This window comes from Stegastes partitus, unplaced genomic scaffold (assembly GCF_000690725.1).
Source record: "Stegastes partitus isolate 25-593 unplaced genomic scaffold, Stegastes_partitus-1.0.2 Scaffold85, whole genome shotgun sequence".
NCBI lineage: Eukaryota > Metazoa > Chordata > Actinopteri > Pomacentridae > Stegastes > Stegastes partitus.
The window spans coordinates 35,556-51,367 of NW_007577816.1; the positions used below are offsets into that span (position 1 = coordinate 35,556).

At 38.7% G+C, this 15,812-nt stretch overlaps 2 protein-coding genes across 2 annotated transcripts; both read left to right on the forward strand.

The window, feature by feature from the left end:
* Positions 1-6,669: 6,669 nt before the first annotated feature.
* Positions 6,670-9,395, forward strand: ncoa7a (nuclear receptor coactivator 7a). Its single transcript, XM_008276961.1, has 6 exons — positions 6,670-6,791; positions 7,138-7,290; positions 7,409-7,561; positions 7,673-7,768; positions 7,912-7,985; positions 8,243-9,395. Exons 1-6 carry the CDS (start codon positions 6,678-6,680, stop codon positions 8,379-8,381), a joined length of 729 nt encoding a protein of 242 aa, XP_008275183.1. The 5' UTR covers positions 6,670-6,677; the 3' UTR covers positions 8,382-9,395.
* Positions 9,396-12,131: 2,736 nt separating this feature from the next.
* On the forward strand, positions 12,132-15,558 carry hint3 (histidine triad nucleotide binding protein 3). The gene is made up of 5 exons (XM_008276962.1): positions 12,132-12,287; positions 12,708-12,825; positions 13,075-13,144; positions 13,469-13,595; positions 14,081-15,558. The coding sequence occupies exons 1-5, from the start codon at positions 12,150-12,152 to the stop codon at positions 14,126-14,128; spliced, it is 501 nt and encodes a 166-aa protein (XP_008275184.1). The 5' UTR covers positions 12,132-12,149; the 3' UTR covers positions 14,129-15,558.
* The last annotated feature ends 254 nt before the right edge of the window (positions 15,559-15,812 follow it).

The window sequence follows — 15,812 nt, forward strand, 5'->3', positions numbered from 1 at the left end:
ATACTTTTAATATGTTTCAAGGCATTGTACATAATAGTGAAGCTGTTAAACGTCAGAGCAAATCATGATGACATGCCGCAAAAGTCATCCCAGGCAGGCCATGTGCCCCATCGCGGGCTGACCATGACAGCTGGCCTCTTCTGTCATCGAGACAAATCTACTATCTCATGGATACCCGCAAACGCTAGCCATGGCCGTATCATGGTCAGTCCATGGCCAGTCTACGTCCTCTGTCCTTGAGACAAATCTCTCTGTTCATCTCTGAGCACTTTTGCAGTGTCTCCCTGAATGTTTGTGGCTTGAAATTGTATTTTTTTCTTCTCTGTTCCTGTTTGCACACTAACAACAGCCTTTCGTTACTGCTAATTGCTTCTAGCCATATCAGAGTTGTGTTTAGTTGCTGCCATTCAAAAGTTTTTCACCGGTGCAGCAGTTTTTCAGGGAGAAGTTGTCAGAAGTTCAGTGTTTTTATCATGCACACTAGTGAAACTACATTAGCAGTTCTGGTAAAGTACTTTACCACTGTATGCAGTGCGGTGGAAAAACCCAGAGCCACCACAGCTCCACTCATCATGGCTGTGTACAGCACACCTCGGCAAAACTAACCAAGCACACAGTGGAAAAACCCTATGGGCCTATAGTATTGTTGTTAGTCCTCAGTAGCAACTGTTTTAAGTTGTTATGGACCACTTCAAACTAGTTTACAAATTATTAGATGCATTTACATTCCAGCCCCCACAAACTTAAAGTTTGCAGGGGTGGATATGAGCTTGCAGACATCAGCGTGCAGTGATGCTAGTTTACGTGCGGTGTGTGCAAGCCTGCTCACTTGATTACAGTGTTTGTGTCCCTGTGTGTGTGAGAGAGAAGTATGCTGGGAAACAGAAGCCTTTCCCATGTCTGGCTGGAAACAAGCATGGTACTGAGAGGATTTACAGGAATTGGAGGAGAGGTGAAGCAACGCTCTACAAACGACTGCCAAGGAGATGACGAAGACGTGTTGTGTGTGTGTGTGTGTGTGTGTGTGTGTGTGTGCATACTCTGATGGGCGGTCCTCCTTCCTGTTGAAGCACAGCTGTTGTTACTTACAGTGAACTGAGCTAAATACACCCCCTTTCCCGGTTACTTTCTATAAGAGAATGTTGAACAAATATTATTTGAGCTGCATTCACAAGAATTTCATGGGAATCCAAGTGCAGCTCATATCAAAGTTTTCCAATTCAACATCTTTATTCATAACGTTATCGCAGCCAAATAAAGTGTAGTTTGTCATGGTGGTCTCCCACAGTCTGCTTTCCAGTAACAATTGCCAACACATTTGTATGCTTCATTTTTGTATCCCCTTCTTTCAAACAGATCCTTTGTGCAAAATACACCCTACTGAGCTGTTCATTTCTCATCACAGATAGAAATCTTCAATTTTAGTCAACACCTTCAAGTCTGAGCGGTTCATTTACTCATGCATGCACATGACCTAACAGTGCATTGGACATATTCAAGCTGCTAAAAAAAACACTTGGTGAGAACAAAATCATCAGACATACTCTGGGCCTCACAGTAATAATCATTCTTTACCAAATTACACAGCAACATCCAGTTCATGTCATTTAAAATCTTGTGAAAACTTAAGCTCACAAGATTTTGCAAAATCCTAGAGTTTAACTCTTTTTATTGAGGAATTTTTGCAGTTCGGCCATCAAAGCCAAATTTTCTAATTTTTGCAGCCACATTTTTCACTTATAGTTTTGCTTATTTATTTATATTTTATTTATTTGGCCTCGTGCAAAAAAATCTGATATCTGATCTGATCTTTTCACCAGAAATTTGCCAGTTAGAGCTTGTCATGGCTCGGTTAATTGCATATTATCATTCCATTTTTTCCCATGTATCTGGCTTCCTCCCACACAGTCCAAAAACATGTTGAGGTTAATTGGTGATTCTAAATTGTCCGTAGGTGTGAATGTGAGTGTGCTTGGTTGTCTGTCTCTAAATGTGGCCCTGCGATGGACTGGCGACCTGTCCAGGGTGTCCCCTGCCATCGCCCTAAGTCGGCTGGGATAGGCTCCAGCCCCCCGCGACCTTAATGAGGATTAAGCGGTGTATAGAAAATGGATGGATGGATCTGTACTTATCTTAGCTCATTAGTTCTCTTCACATATATTATTTCAAACTTGAACCTAATATCTGTCATCATCAGCTGATAGCATTTGAAACCAACAAAACAAGCCTGGGCTAATTCCACCTGAACAGGTTTAAGCAGATTTTATTTCTTTTGAAATGGATTGCAACATGCCCAGAAGTATACAAAAGATATAAGTAATATGATGTGGTATGGAGAATTCTGCTCTACTGAAAAACACCTAAAACAATATAAGAAGGCAACTGTCAAAATGTAGTAACAGAAAATTGGACCTTTCAGATTTTTCCGAGGTGGGAACAGATGAGTTACAAAGTTCACCTAAATCCAGCGAAAAGTCAAAAATAATAGCTGAAAAAGTATTCACAGTACATGAAAAGCATTTTTGCAAGGTCCTGTGAGCTTAATTGAAGTTTTTACATATATATATTATTTTTAATTTATTACATGAAGTGGTGAAAGAGTTCTGTGGGAGCTGATTTGAAATAAAAGAAAGAAAGAAAGAAAGAAAGAAAGAAAGAAAGAAAGAAAGAAAGAAAGAAAGAAAGAAAGAAAGAGAAATTACTAAGCCAACTACAAGAGGTCATTCAGTAAGAGTTCTTCTCCGTATATGCATGTGCACGTGCATGACTGACATGTATGCATGCATTAATTGTGTTTATATAAATGGAGAATGCATGTCTGCTTTTGCTTGCACACATGCATACACATGTATATCTGCATTTCTTTTTAAGTGTGCGTATCTGTGTACATGTGTGTCTGTGTGTTTACCCATCGATCCAGTCTGTGTGTCAGACCGGACGCTGTCTCAAATTGATCTCCTCCATCCTATTTCTCTTGTGTAAGAACATGAAGTCTGCTTGTTGACCCCAGAATGTACCTCATTGTAATCTTGTGGCCTGATATCTGAACATGAACAAACCTGCGTTTAAGAATTGGAACCATTATCATAAGTCATTTTTTTGTAATTTAACTGAATGCAGTCTTGTCACTGTAGCTGCAACACCATATTTTTCAACTTTAAGATGCTGTTGTACTCCTTTTAGTGTTCACATTTCGAATAGAAGTTGTTATTGATTCATTCAAAGGAGTGCAAATTATTATCTTGTGATGTATGGAGAGAGACTCAAATGAAGTTCTGGCCATATAAGTGAAGATTTTAGAAAAAAACAAGAACCCTAAGCTTACAAACGGGATAACTGGTTCAGCATTTCAGTGTGTACACACGATTTAGGTCTATTGAGAAGCCGTGTGTGGGTGTCTAGGGTGGTAGAGCGGGTTGTTCACTAATCTCAAGGCTGGCAGTTTGATCCACTGTTATAATAAACAGACAGCTATGTGATTCTGTTGGAGGATTAGTGTTGAGATAATCGCAAACACTGGAAACTGATCAGCTCTGAATGACAAATATTGAACACTGATAATTTATAAACAGTCAATACCCCAATCAAGGTTTGCTTTTCCGATAAAGTCCTGACGACACTTCTAAGACTAATCATGAGAGGGTGGAGGCTGTTCAGATAAAGACTTCAAATGACGCAGATGATGCAGGGGGGTAAATTACAGAGTTTGTGACTGAGCCATTTCAAACCTTTGATGTTAAAAACAGATTACATTAGCAGGAATGATAGTTATCTGCCATGGAAACATCAAATTATTTATTATCAGATGCTACTGATGTTACATGACCGCAAAGAGCTAAAGACAGCCTTGCTCCGAGTATGTGTTTACTACAGACCACAACCATTCAGTTACATGTGCTACAAACTTCCCTGTTTAAGTGGTCAAAAAACAGTTAATTCAGTTCCTCTTTCACATTGTTTACAGAAAGCCAAACAATATGACAAGCAAGAGAGTGTGAAATGAAAATAATGGGCTGAAGAAGAAAATGTGAATTGAACACCCTGCATTTCAAACTGTACTCTAAATATCGAGCTGTAGCCACGAGCCGGTTATCTTTGCTTAGCTCAAAGCAGTGAAGAACACACAAGTTCTGAAGGTCACCAATCAGCACTTTGCTTAGTCTGTACAAAATAAGGTGTGAAAGAAACCAAGTAATACTTGTGACATTATTTCTTGAGAACTCGGTCAAACATAACATTACCCTGGATAAAACCATAAGCTGTATAAGCTGCTATGGATTCAAAGTGTCTATGCTAAGCTAACTGCTTGCTGCTGCCAGCTTCATATTTCTCTGTACAGACAGTACTTTCTAGTAAACTTACACATAATGTTCCCAAAATGTCAAGTTATAATTACCATACTGTTATTATTACAATACTATTAATATAATCAGCAAACCAGTGTGTATTTTAATAACTAAAGGCATGCTACTCTAAGTATTTAAACTAAACATACTCATATTGAGAAATGTCTCTGTCACTGTTTTATTGTGGCATAACCTATAAATGCTTTTACATGCTCACATTTGCATGTGAGAAGCATTTTGAGGTTGTAACTGGTTAAGGTGCAGCTACATTTGGCTACTTTATAGACATTTCTACTTTCATGCACTGTATAATAATAGATGGCCTTTTATATTTTGATTGTAGCTTTTATGCATGTTCTTCTGGAAAGAAACCAGTAAGTGAATCTGTAAGATAAATGTGGTAAAGTAAAAAAAAGTGCAATATTTACAACTGTGAATGTAATGGAGTTGCAAAAACTGTTACTCAAGTTTAGTACTGGAAAATTGAATGGGAATGTAATACTGATGGAATGAAAAGATAGACTAGAGAATCAGCGCCCGCATATAGGGGCCCTTATCTCTTTGGCAAACCTCATTCTGTCGCTGAGCCACTGCATTGACTAACTGCCTGAACGCCAGCCTCACTTACAGACAAGATCCCAGAGTTGCTCAGGTTAATATTTCACCAGCTTTGGCTTTCACGCACCGTTGTGAAATCCCTGCATGAATACGTGCATGTCGTGTAGCGCTATCAAGTGAGAACGGCAGGGTTAATGGTCAAAGCGGCTTATCTCAGCAATTGATCCGCTAGTATAAAAGGCAGGGATGGCAGACACTCAGACTGGAAAGGCTTCTTCAGCACTGAGCATCCAAACTATCTACTCTCTCCTTCTCCTGACAGTTCATCATCAACGTCTACATCTGCAGTCAGACATGGGAGTTGCTTACAGCGTTGGAGAGTAAGTAAAACAAATCAGGTTCCAGAATATGGTGGCGTTATCTGGAGTTCAATCAAACAGTAGTTTGTTTTGCTTAATTCATCTAATTCAAGGAAATATGCATGCACAATTGCAAAGACTTTATGCCAGTAACAGATTTTTTAAAATTGAGTTCATGTCAAAATTAAATGCACAGAAGAAAAACCTTTTGCCAAGCCGTATGGAAGTGCTGAGTGTTAATGTGTTGGGCTTTGACATAGCTGTTGTTGTCATTTCATAGAAAAGAGGATGTTGCAGCGCAGCTGCGGAAGTTTGAGGGTGTGTTAACGTGACAGAAAGAAAGTGAGGCAGGGAGGGAAAGAAAAAAAAAGGAAAAGCATGATTTCTGACATTCTACAGAAAGTAGCACATTCCAATAGGATTGCTACAAAGAGGAGTTCCCTAACTGTCACTTGTGCTCTCAAATAACCCCAGTGCGGCATGATGAATGCTGAAAACGGTTAAAGCATGATTCATTTCCCCGCTAGACATGCCCAGGCATAGCAGGCATTCTCTTATTCCTGTTTTCATTTTCTTTGTTGGAATTTTTTTTCACTCACATGGGAAGTGGAGCGTGGGCTGTCCTTAAAGTTTTAAACGTGCAGCTTACATGGATGTTCAGTATAGATATATACGTGTGTGTGTGTGTGTGTGTGTGTGTGTGTGTGTACTACTTTTGCAACATTGATCTTGAAAACCTTTGCTTTTATATTTATACTATTTATGTAAGCCATGCATGAATAAACTCCCTATCTAAAGGTGCTTAGGCACAATATATGATGCTTCTTTCTAAGTTTAAAAAAATGCACTTTGTCCTTTTGCCTATACAGGGTTGACCACCTCTACACCTTCTTTGTGCAGTGGTCACCAGATATCTACACTAAAGGCAACAAGAAACATTGTAAACCCCGCTACCTCATCAGAGAGAAGGACATGGCTGTGATCAACAAGCTCCTCAGCAACTCTGTCAACCCCACTGCGAAAAACTGGGAGGTAAGTTTGGGGCAAATGTAATTAGGTGACCACAGAGCAAACAAAAGCGCTGGGATTCATTAGGTCATGGCGGGAAGCTCTCTAGCGTTCAAGTGTTTGTAGATGACAATCCTTGCCTGGTAACTTACAGTAACAGGAAAAGTGTTTGGCAGCGATTCCTGGGATTGTGGGAAATCCTACTGTCTATATATGGACATCCTTCTCCCTCCTTTTCTGCGTCTCAGAGTCATACTCTCATTTAGTGAGAAAAGAAACTGTTCAGTGTCAGAGCTAACCAATGAGCAGACATCTACTCATGTTTCCAACCAATGGCATTGCAAGCCTACATAGTGAAAGTAACCAGGAGGTACATAAGCAATAACTGCCAGTTGAGTGAACAGACATGAGGTACATCAGAGTACAGAGCTTGATGGGGAAATCAGGAGCTATGAAGCTGCTCCCAGAAAATATTAAGGTGTTTTATTTTGCCAGTGATAGTCTGGAACCGTATGTAGAGGTAAGAATACTGTGCTGAATGGAATCATATCAGAAAGTGTAATACATTTATGAGGAAAAGAAACATTGCTTTCATTGTCATCATCCACCTGTCTATGTTTCTCGGCTTAGCTACCATCCAGAAATTTAGTTAGTAAGTTCGCTTGTAATGATTTTGTGTTAAAGTAGCATCTTACAGCCTATAAAATTTAATGTTTACTGCTTGTAAAAGAAGCTGTCAGCCACAAGATGGTACATGTACTGCAGGGGAAATTTTCTGAAAAGCACAGGACAAAAGAATAATCAGTGTGTAAAAATGTTTGACATTTGTTTCTCACCGACTGGTTGCATCTTGTTGCCTCTTGCAGATTATCACAGTGAAGGACTCTAAGCATCGTCTGAGTCTGTGCAGCTCAGTGGAATCTGAAGCAGAGGAACCAGAGTACCAGGAGGAAGCTGACAGTGTTCTCCCTGTCCTGAGCGACCACAGTCAGCTGCTAGACGACCACCACCTAGAGAGAGTAAGTTATTAGCAGCACTGATTTGATGCCTTTAACAAAAGTTTTGCCTTGATGAATATCAATAATTGTTATGAGATGTGTCAGGACTTCGTTTGACAAGCAACTGCTTTTTCAACAGCTTGCCGCTCACATGCCAGCGAGGACCCAGGGTTATCCATGGCATCTGGTGTACAGCACGGCCGTCCATGGGAGCAGCCTGAAGACGTTGTACAGGAATATGGCTGGTCTGGATAGCCCTGTGCTGCTGGTCATCAAAGACATGCACAAAAAGGTTTGCATTCTGGTCTTTAGTATTCAAGTCTTCACTTTTCAATACAAAAAAATAGTCAACACCTTGATTACCAATATCTCCTTTCATCAACTGGTGTCTTTGTCTTTTCAGGTTTTTGGGGCTTTTTCTTCCGATCCATTCAGAGTCACTAAATATTGCTACGGCACTGGAGAAACCTTTCTGTTCAGCTTTAACCCTGACTTCCATGTAAGAAAGCAAACATTTTCTGTTACCTATACTGTGGTTGTCATCAAGTCTAAGAAGTGGTGTATTTTTATCACAAGAAAATAATGTGTTTTATTTTGGCTTGAGTATTAGTTTCTAACGTGTTGTATTTGACCTTTGTCCAGGCATACAGGTGGAGTGGAGACAACTCCTACTTTGTGGGCGGCAACAATGAATCTCTTCAGATTGGTGGAGGAAGGTAAGTTATGTGGCTATTGATTTCTCCTATAAAATCTTTAAAGCAAAAAGCAACATTCTGTCAGTGTCATAATGTCATAAAAAAGCAAGGCTATAAAATAATCACTACAACAGCTAACTGTGAGATAGCCGCATTATTCTGACTCGCTACCTGTGAGATATCTGAATTTACAATACCAGTTTTCTGCAGTTGTCCTTAAACATGAATAACTTTTAAAAGATTTGACAATAACATGCTGTTCTTTTCTTTGTCTTTAGTGGGCGCTTTGCCTTGTGGCTGGATGCTGATCTGTACCATGGTGCAAGCTTCCCCTGTCCTACCTTTCACAATGCACCTCTCTCCTCACAAGAGGACTTCATTGTACAAGACCTCGAGGTCTGGACTATGCATGACTGAGTAGGAATGTTTGAAAAGATGAGACAAAAACTAAGCAGAACCTGCTGTCCTGTCTGGAGTTGCAAAACTTTAAGACTTAAAGGAACATGCGTGGTGGAGCCACTACTGTATGGATCCTGATGGAGCAGATCCAATCATGTGTGCACCTGTATCAGAGTGTTGTGGTGGTTCTCTGGCCGGGCTTTCTGTCGGTACCTGGTAAAGACAAGCGCCCAGATGAAATCCTGTGAATCAGGGCCCTGCTGTTTTAAACTACCAGCCATTCATTAGCAGCTCTGTGCTAAGCCCAGAAAGTAACTGGCATTTGAAGCTTTAAGTCCTCCATGCCCTCCTTTTATAATGGGGAGCATTACAATACAAAGTTCACAACAATACAGTTGGATGAAAATCTTGCAGCCACTGTAATCACATTCAGGATTTAAGAAAGCTCTTTTTATTTAATGTTTAACAGAGAGGCATATTTGTAAAAAAAACAAAAAAAAAACAACAACGAAACCTAAATATCTATGTATTCCCAAGTTACACTGATTATTTAATGGTACAAACACTGTAGCGTGATAGGACCCGAACAGCCTATCTGAGTTCGTAATGATGTTTGGTTTTCATGTTTTTCATTTGAAAAAATATAACAGATGAAACCAGTGAGTCTTGAAAAAAAGAAAAGAGTTGCACTATAAACAACTTAACTATCTATGAAAGTTTGCTGTTTGTGGACGAAGGGACTTTAAATATTAACTGTCACTTTTTGGGGGGGGGTTTGTGAGACACCTGTCTGCCTACTAAGAATGGACTATACTTTGTAGAAACACGTCATTTTTTGCATTTTTTTAAAACTATCTATATATTTAAATATATATATATATTTTTTTAAGAAAGCTTAAACAGGAGGCAAAGCACATAAACTGACTGTTCTTTTGTGTCTATGTTTGTATGTATGGTTCTGTCAAGCAGTGCTTGCACTGCCACTGTTTTTCTGTGGAACAACATTAAAACTGTACTTCCTGTTGAAACTGAGTAAAGCTGTGATTTTTTATTATAGTTCATTGTCAACACACCATAACTATACCATCACTTTCCGAATTAGATAGCTAGAAATAGGTACCCACAGAACAAACACATTGAAATAATCCCATTGAATAATCACATAAGAAAAGGACAAAATAGAAGAAGTAAAGGGAAAATAGTAATTACTCAAATTTGCAGTCTCCCAGATGATAAGAGCTTCAGGCATTTGAAAAGGGACTCACCATCCATCAAATTCAGTGTAGTTTGTAGTGCCGCAAGCTTACAGGACACCATACATGGAAATTATACTGTTCAAAGGCCTGCAGTCGTTAGCACCAAACACGCTAAATAAAATTACAGAGACAAAATAATTTAGAAAAAATTATTAGTGTTTTATGTTGCATGTAGCATAGCACATGTGCATCTTGTGGAAGCATATTCATGCTAATTTGTGTTAACTTAAATGTAGACATCCTACAATGAAGTTAGTACAGCATCTGTTGAGAGAAGTGTCACTTCAAATCTACGGCTTATTTAGGATTCACACAGTCTTATCTACAACAAAAGCTACATCTGTATGCAACAACAAAACTTTAGTGTTCGGAGGTTGAACGGCAAAATTCCACAGTAAAACCACAGTACAGACAGTGGTGTGGGGGCAGGAGCAGGTGGTAGGTTGTTTTTTAGGTCTGTGGACCTGGGGTAATTGTGTCATATTCCAACCACGCACACATGGAACATGTTAAGTTCAAAAAAGGCTATATATTGGAAGACATTACACTGTGACTAATACCAATATTAAGGGAGGGCTATAATTCTAGAAAAAGCCAGTAATGAGTTCAAACTAATGACATATCAATAAAAACCTTATTTTTTCACCTTTATCTTGTATTTAAAGTCAGCTTCTCCTGGCTACTGGCATATATGTGAAAACCACAGACATGTGATGACTTGTTGTTGTAAATATGCGCTATACAAATAAAATTGAATTGAATTGAATTGAATGTGGATTTTCGCCTGAAGTTTATCGTCAAAAATCATGCTGGGTCATTATGTGGCCAAACTGAACGCACGCAAGCAATTACTCATTTGACTGGTGAATGTCTATAAGATTTTAAGGAAAAATTGCCACTTGATAGACTATAAACAATAATAAGTTGCCATATGAACACTCACAAAACCCATAATTCTCCATGTATTATATTGCTTTCGTTGCTGTAAGTCACAAGTGGCTGTGATTAACCAACTTGCAGCTGGAAAGGCAGTGTGGGGACACTGATCAGAGGCTGAAGAAGAAGCCCAGTTTAGACACTGTCTCTCATGGCAATATACTGAAGCTGACTAAAGACTTGCATAAGAAAAATTCCTCAAGTCATTTAAGTAAAATGGGCCCAGGTGGCTGCAAGGTGGCGCAGTTGGTTAGCACTGTTGCCTCGCAGCAAGAAGGTGGCCAGTTCGCGTCCCAGTGGGACCGGGATCTTTCTGCGTGGAGTTTGCATGTTCTCCCCGTGCAAGCGTGGGTTCTCTCCGGGTTCTCCGGCTTCCTCCCACAGTCCAAAAACATGTTGAGGTTAATTGGTGATTCTAAATTGTCTGTAGGTGTGAATGTGAGTGTGCTTGGTTATCTGTCTCTAAGTGATAGACTGGCGATCTGTCCAGGGTGTCCCCTGCCTTTGCCTTAAGTCAGGTGGGATAAGCTCCAGCCCCCCCTCGCGACCCTAGTGAGGATTAAGCGGTGTATAGATAATGGATGGATGGATGGATGGATGGATGGATGGGCCCAGGGGTCAAGAGCATGAAAAATATCACTGCAGATTGAAATAAACGGCAGCAAAATCTTAGAGCTGCTAGGCTTAGTAAGAAGAAGGCTAATCTGCTGTATGTTAAGAACAGAAAACTCAGTATTTTGAATAGACTAACGGCGCAAGGTGGACCATTCACAACAGCTGAGCATGTTGATGAGTACCTGCAAATACAGCAGATGACTTAAAGACAAAGACCAAAAGAATAAGATATGGAGTGACACATGCCAGAGGTGCCTCAGTATCACTACCGAGAATGAGCCATGTCTTCAGGATGTTCAACACTGAAGGACGAAAGCGGAAGATGCTTACTCCTGAACAGTTGGATGACAACCTTAAGGTTCTGTTAGGCAGGGCAAAGGACAGGTTTATAGTGACACTGAGAGACTTTTGTTTGGCCATGGAGCAACTACCCTTACGTTAGGTCTTGACTGAATGAGCCTAGCCTTTCGTGTGCTGGACATACAAGGATCCATTTTGAACATTCTCTTGAAAAATAATGATTTTGAGCATCATTGTTGTATTTCATAACATGCCAGTAGCTGCAAGAAGCAAAATCACACAGAAAAATAAAGTTAGGATATCTTCTTGTTCTACAATAAAGATTGATTTTAACTCATTACTGAGTGGTTTTCCTCCCAAAAGGCATTTATAGCCTCCCCCTACTAATATAATGTTTAAAATGCATTTAATGATTTCTATAGTTTCATCCGTTATGCTAAGTGATGAAGGCTGTTGATGTTTTCAAAAAGACAACTAAGGTTTTGTTTAATTGATCGATTTGGTTTGTAATTGCATTGTTCATTAAGCAAAACATTTTAACCCACATCGCTCTCTGGTGGCAACTGTCTGTCCTTACATTTGCAATGTAGATCGACTATCTTTTGCTTTCCCCTTGTGAGTGCGATGAGCTCTTGGATCGATGCTGCAGGTCTGACTGGTGACAGTTCTTTGTACAGCAATGGCCGGAGTCGAAGCTACACAACCTGCTCAGGTTGATATTTCCAAAACTAGCAGTGTGCAGACTGAAGGATATGACAAGAAGTGTATTTTCTGCAAGATTGTAAATAATGAAATGGGCACGGAGCTCCTTCACTGTGTAAGAATATTTTGATATGTAATATTGAGTGCCTAGCTAGCTAGCATTAGCTTGTTTCTGATTGAAAAGCAGTGAAATTAGCCGTGACATGTAGCTACCGTTTCACTTTTGTTGAGACTCTGTAAATCAACTGTAATCTGAAGTGTAATATCCGTTTATTTATGTTTTATTGTCGGTTCTTTTGCCGTTTTATTGAATGCTGTCATTGTAGACTTACTGATATTCTTTGATTTAACTGTGCCTCATTTCTGCGCCCCTGACAATACAATAGGCGCAATGTTTTTATGTCGACATTTTCTGTTATTGTTAAGCTGAATAAAAATTAAAAGATTATGCAGCCACGTGAACTAACAAAATATATGAGTTAATTAAAAACAGAAAGATGTTATGAAAGAAGTGTATGTCTTATTGCTGTTGCAGGATGAAGAGATCTCGTGTTTCAGAGATATTAAACCTGGAGCTCCCCACCATTATCTGGTTGTCCCAACCAAACATGTTGGAAACTGTAAATCACTCAGCAAAGAACATGTGCCTTTGGGTAAGGTTTAAACCACACGCCTTTTAACTGATACTTGAGGAAATGTTGCCATGGCAAGACAGAAAAAATGTCAAACAGAACTACTGACACCAATTACTGGCTAACCCTGCAAGTGAGAATGTATACCTTGTGCTAAATAATACTTACCTGAATACAATATAGTTACAAAGCAAAAAGCAGTATTCTAATATAAACGTTTTTTATAGCAAATATTTAGAAAGACTCCTATGTTTTTGTTGTCATTTCCAGTGAAGCAGATGGTCGAAACAGGGAAAGCCATCCTGCAAAAAAACAATGTGACAGACCTCAGTGATGTCAGGTGGGTCACATTCACTACTGCATTTTGTAGATTATAGCTCTTCATCCTACTTTGTATTAGTGGCTCATGAGTGTCTGTGCTGCAATGTGACTGCTACAGCCATTTTCAATGAATTAACTTTTGTCACCTGATGCTATGAACCTCAGATTAAGGTTTAGTACAGTTTTCCTGTTACCATGTGAACAATAATTTTAATATAGTAAAAACTGTTATAGCGAATGTAGCTTTTGCATTATAATTTGCTACAGCAATTGAACGCATAAAACTTTAACTGAGTAAACTTCCTTGCTGTAGAGTCAGTAATACTGTTTCCTTTTTCTGCAGGTTTGGTTTCCATTGGCCCCCTTTCTGTTCTGTCACACACCTACACCTTCATGTACTGGCACCTGTCAGTCAGATGGGCTTCATGTCCCGCCTCTTCTACAGACTCAACTCCTATTGGTTTATCACAGTAAGGCCCATGCCTCAGCAGTAAAAGTGTTATTGGTTCATTGAATATAAATTAATTGCTTCTCAATCTCAAGTTTATACATCATTGGCCTGATATGTAAACAGAATAATTCATAAGTTTACTTTCAATTTGCAATATGAAAATCCCTTGTCCATATCAAAACCTCATTTGACTGAAATTTCTTTTTCATTTCTAAAAATTGTAGTTTAAAGCCCCTCAGACGTACAAGTGTTTGCAAAGCATGATGGTGGTAATTTTTTTGGCTTACATTTGATTTAAAATGTAAAGCTCTGCCCTGTGGGGGAATTTACAGTATAAAAGGTGGTATCATGGAAGTAACTGACTAGAAGAGAAACATTGTAGCTCTACATTATTAACACATGCATGTTATTGATACCAACTTTCTTTATGCAGATGGATTTATAGGGTTAATAAGCAGTGTGGTACTAATGCCTGTTCTGTCCACATTTGTCAATGTTTTACAGGCAGACCAGCTGATTGATCTTCTCAACTCTAAAGGAGAGACAAACTGATCACTTGGATCCAGTTCTTGCACGACTTGACTGTGATGAGGTGACTCACCCTTCTTGCAGATGTAATGTTGGATGGGACACACGTTACTTTGCTGTCTGTTTAGTCACAGTTAATGACAGTAGTTTAAACTGGTGACATACTTGTAACAAGACAGTACTTCATTTTTAGTTTTAATACGTTTAGTATGAAAACATTTGGGACTTAAAGCCGAGTAGAAGCTTGAATGAAGCCAAATCTTTTTCTTTTTTGCTGCTTGAAACATGTCAAATAAATGTTCAAGGAGCATTCCAGTTTTGACAGTTTGTACTGATGAAGTGAATTGAATCTACAGTAATTGAATAAAACAATATTTAGTTTACGGACCAAAGAGCATACAGTGTGATTCAGATCATTCTCAAGTTTAACGTCAAAAAAATTGAAAAATGGGTTGAGTAGAACAGTAGGTTTACTGAGAGGACTTTAATCATGTTCATGAACATCATCATTTTACTGTCACAAACACTATTCAGCTCACAAGCTGTTTGATTTCCTGTTATGCACGACTGCTTTCATGCCATGTACTTCTGATTTTATGCATGTGAAAACTGAAATATCTTGAAAATTCTGCTACAAAATGATTGATATAATAATAATATAATATAATAATAATATAATTTGTATATTGACATAATGTATTTACTGTGTTGATTACCTAAGCTGTGGTGTTCTTGCTGCATAGCTGACATGGGTCAAGCATAGAGTACCATCTTTATTAAGTATTAATAAGGCTCTTGTAAAGTGGGAAGCACAGTGCACTTCATGTTCTCAGCAAGCACTGAGTTACAATGCTGTATTTGTTTAAACATGCGCATCTGACATTTGATTTGATGTTATATGTAAAGGTCTATAAAGATATGTAATGTGGAGTAATGCTACTGTTCTATATTATCAGAATGTAAAACACTGCTCTGTACAAAAAGGTATGCACTTTAAGAATTAATTTTGAATAAATAATATAATATTGCCTCTCAGGTCTGTTATAATACACAGAATTTAGTTAACAACCTCTACCAATCAGTACTTACAGTTCTCATCTGTATCTGCAGTAACACAATAACAGGCAGAGCAGGGTTTATTTTCTTTATTATAATACCCTCAGGAGCACTTTCTAATTGAAAAATGTACTATTGCTACTGTTGCCTTATGTTAAATCACATTTATTAGTTTGCAAGACCATCACCTTAAATGGTAGCTCAGACGAAGGGGTTTATCAGTCCATGCTTACTACAGTTCTCTACCGATTATTTCTCATTTTAGTAAAGCATTTTTAGTTCATTGTGCCTGTTTATCTGCCTAAGTGTGGTTTTGGTATACTGAATGTCAAACTGTAACACGATTATCTAATTACAAAGCATACTTGTAATAAATACATGCTCTGAAGCAACCAGGACAAGTCGGATCAAGTTCTTCCTATAGCACCATATTGTCTGTCACAGGCAGCCTCATGTTCTCTTTGGCTTTGGTTCAGCCTCATTAACTACTGACTTTATTTCAGCTGCGCACTCCTCCACTTTCAGCACATAAAAAAAAAATAGTAGAGGAAATATAGTAAAATGGATTTGTTCAGCTAATGTGTAAACTGTTTAATTTTGTCATGTTTAATTTAGCTTGGTGTAGTGAGCAACGGTGAGTGAAAGCTAGTAG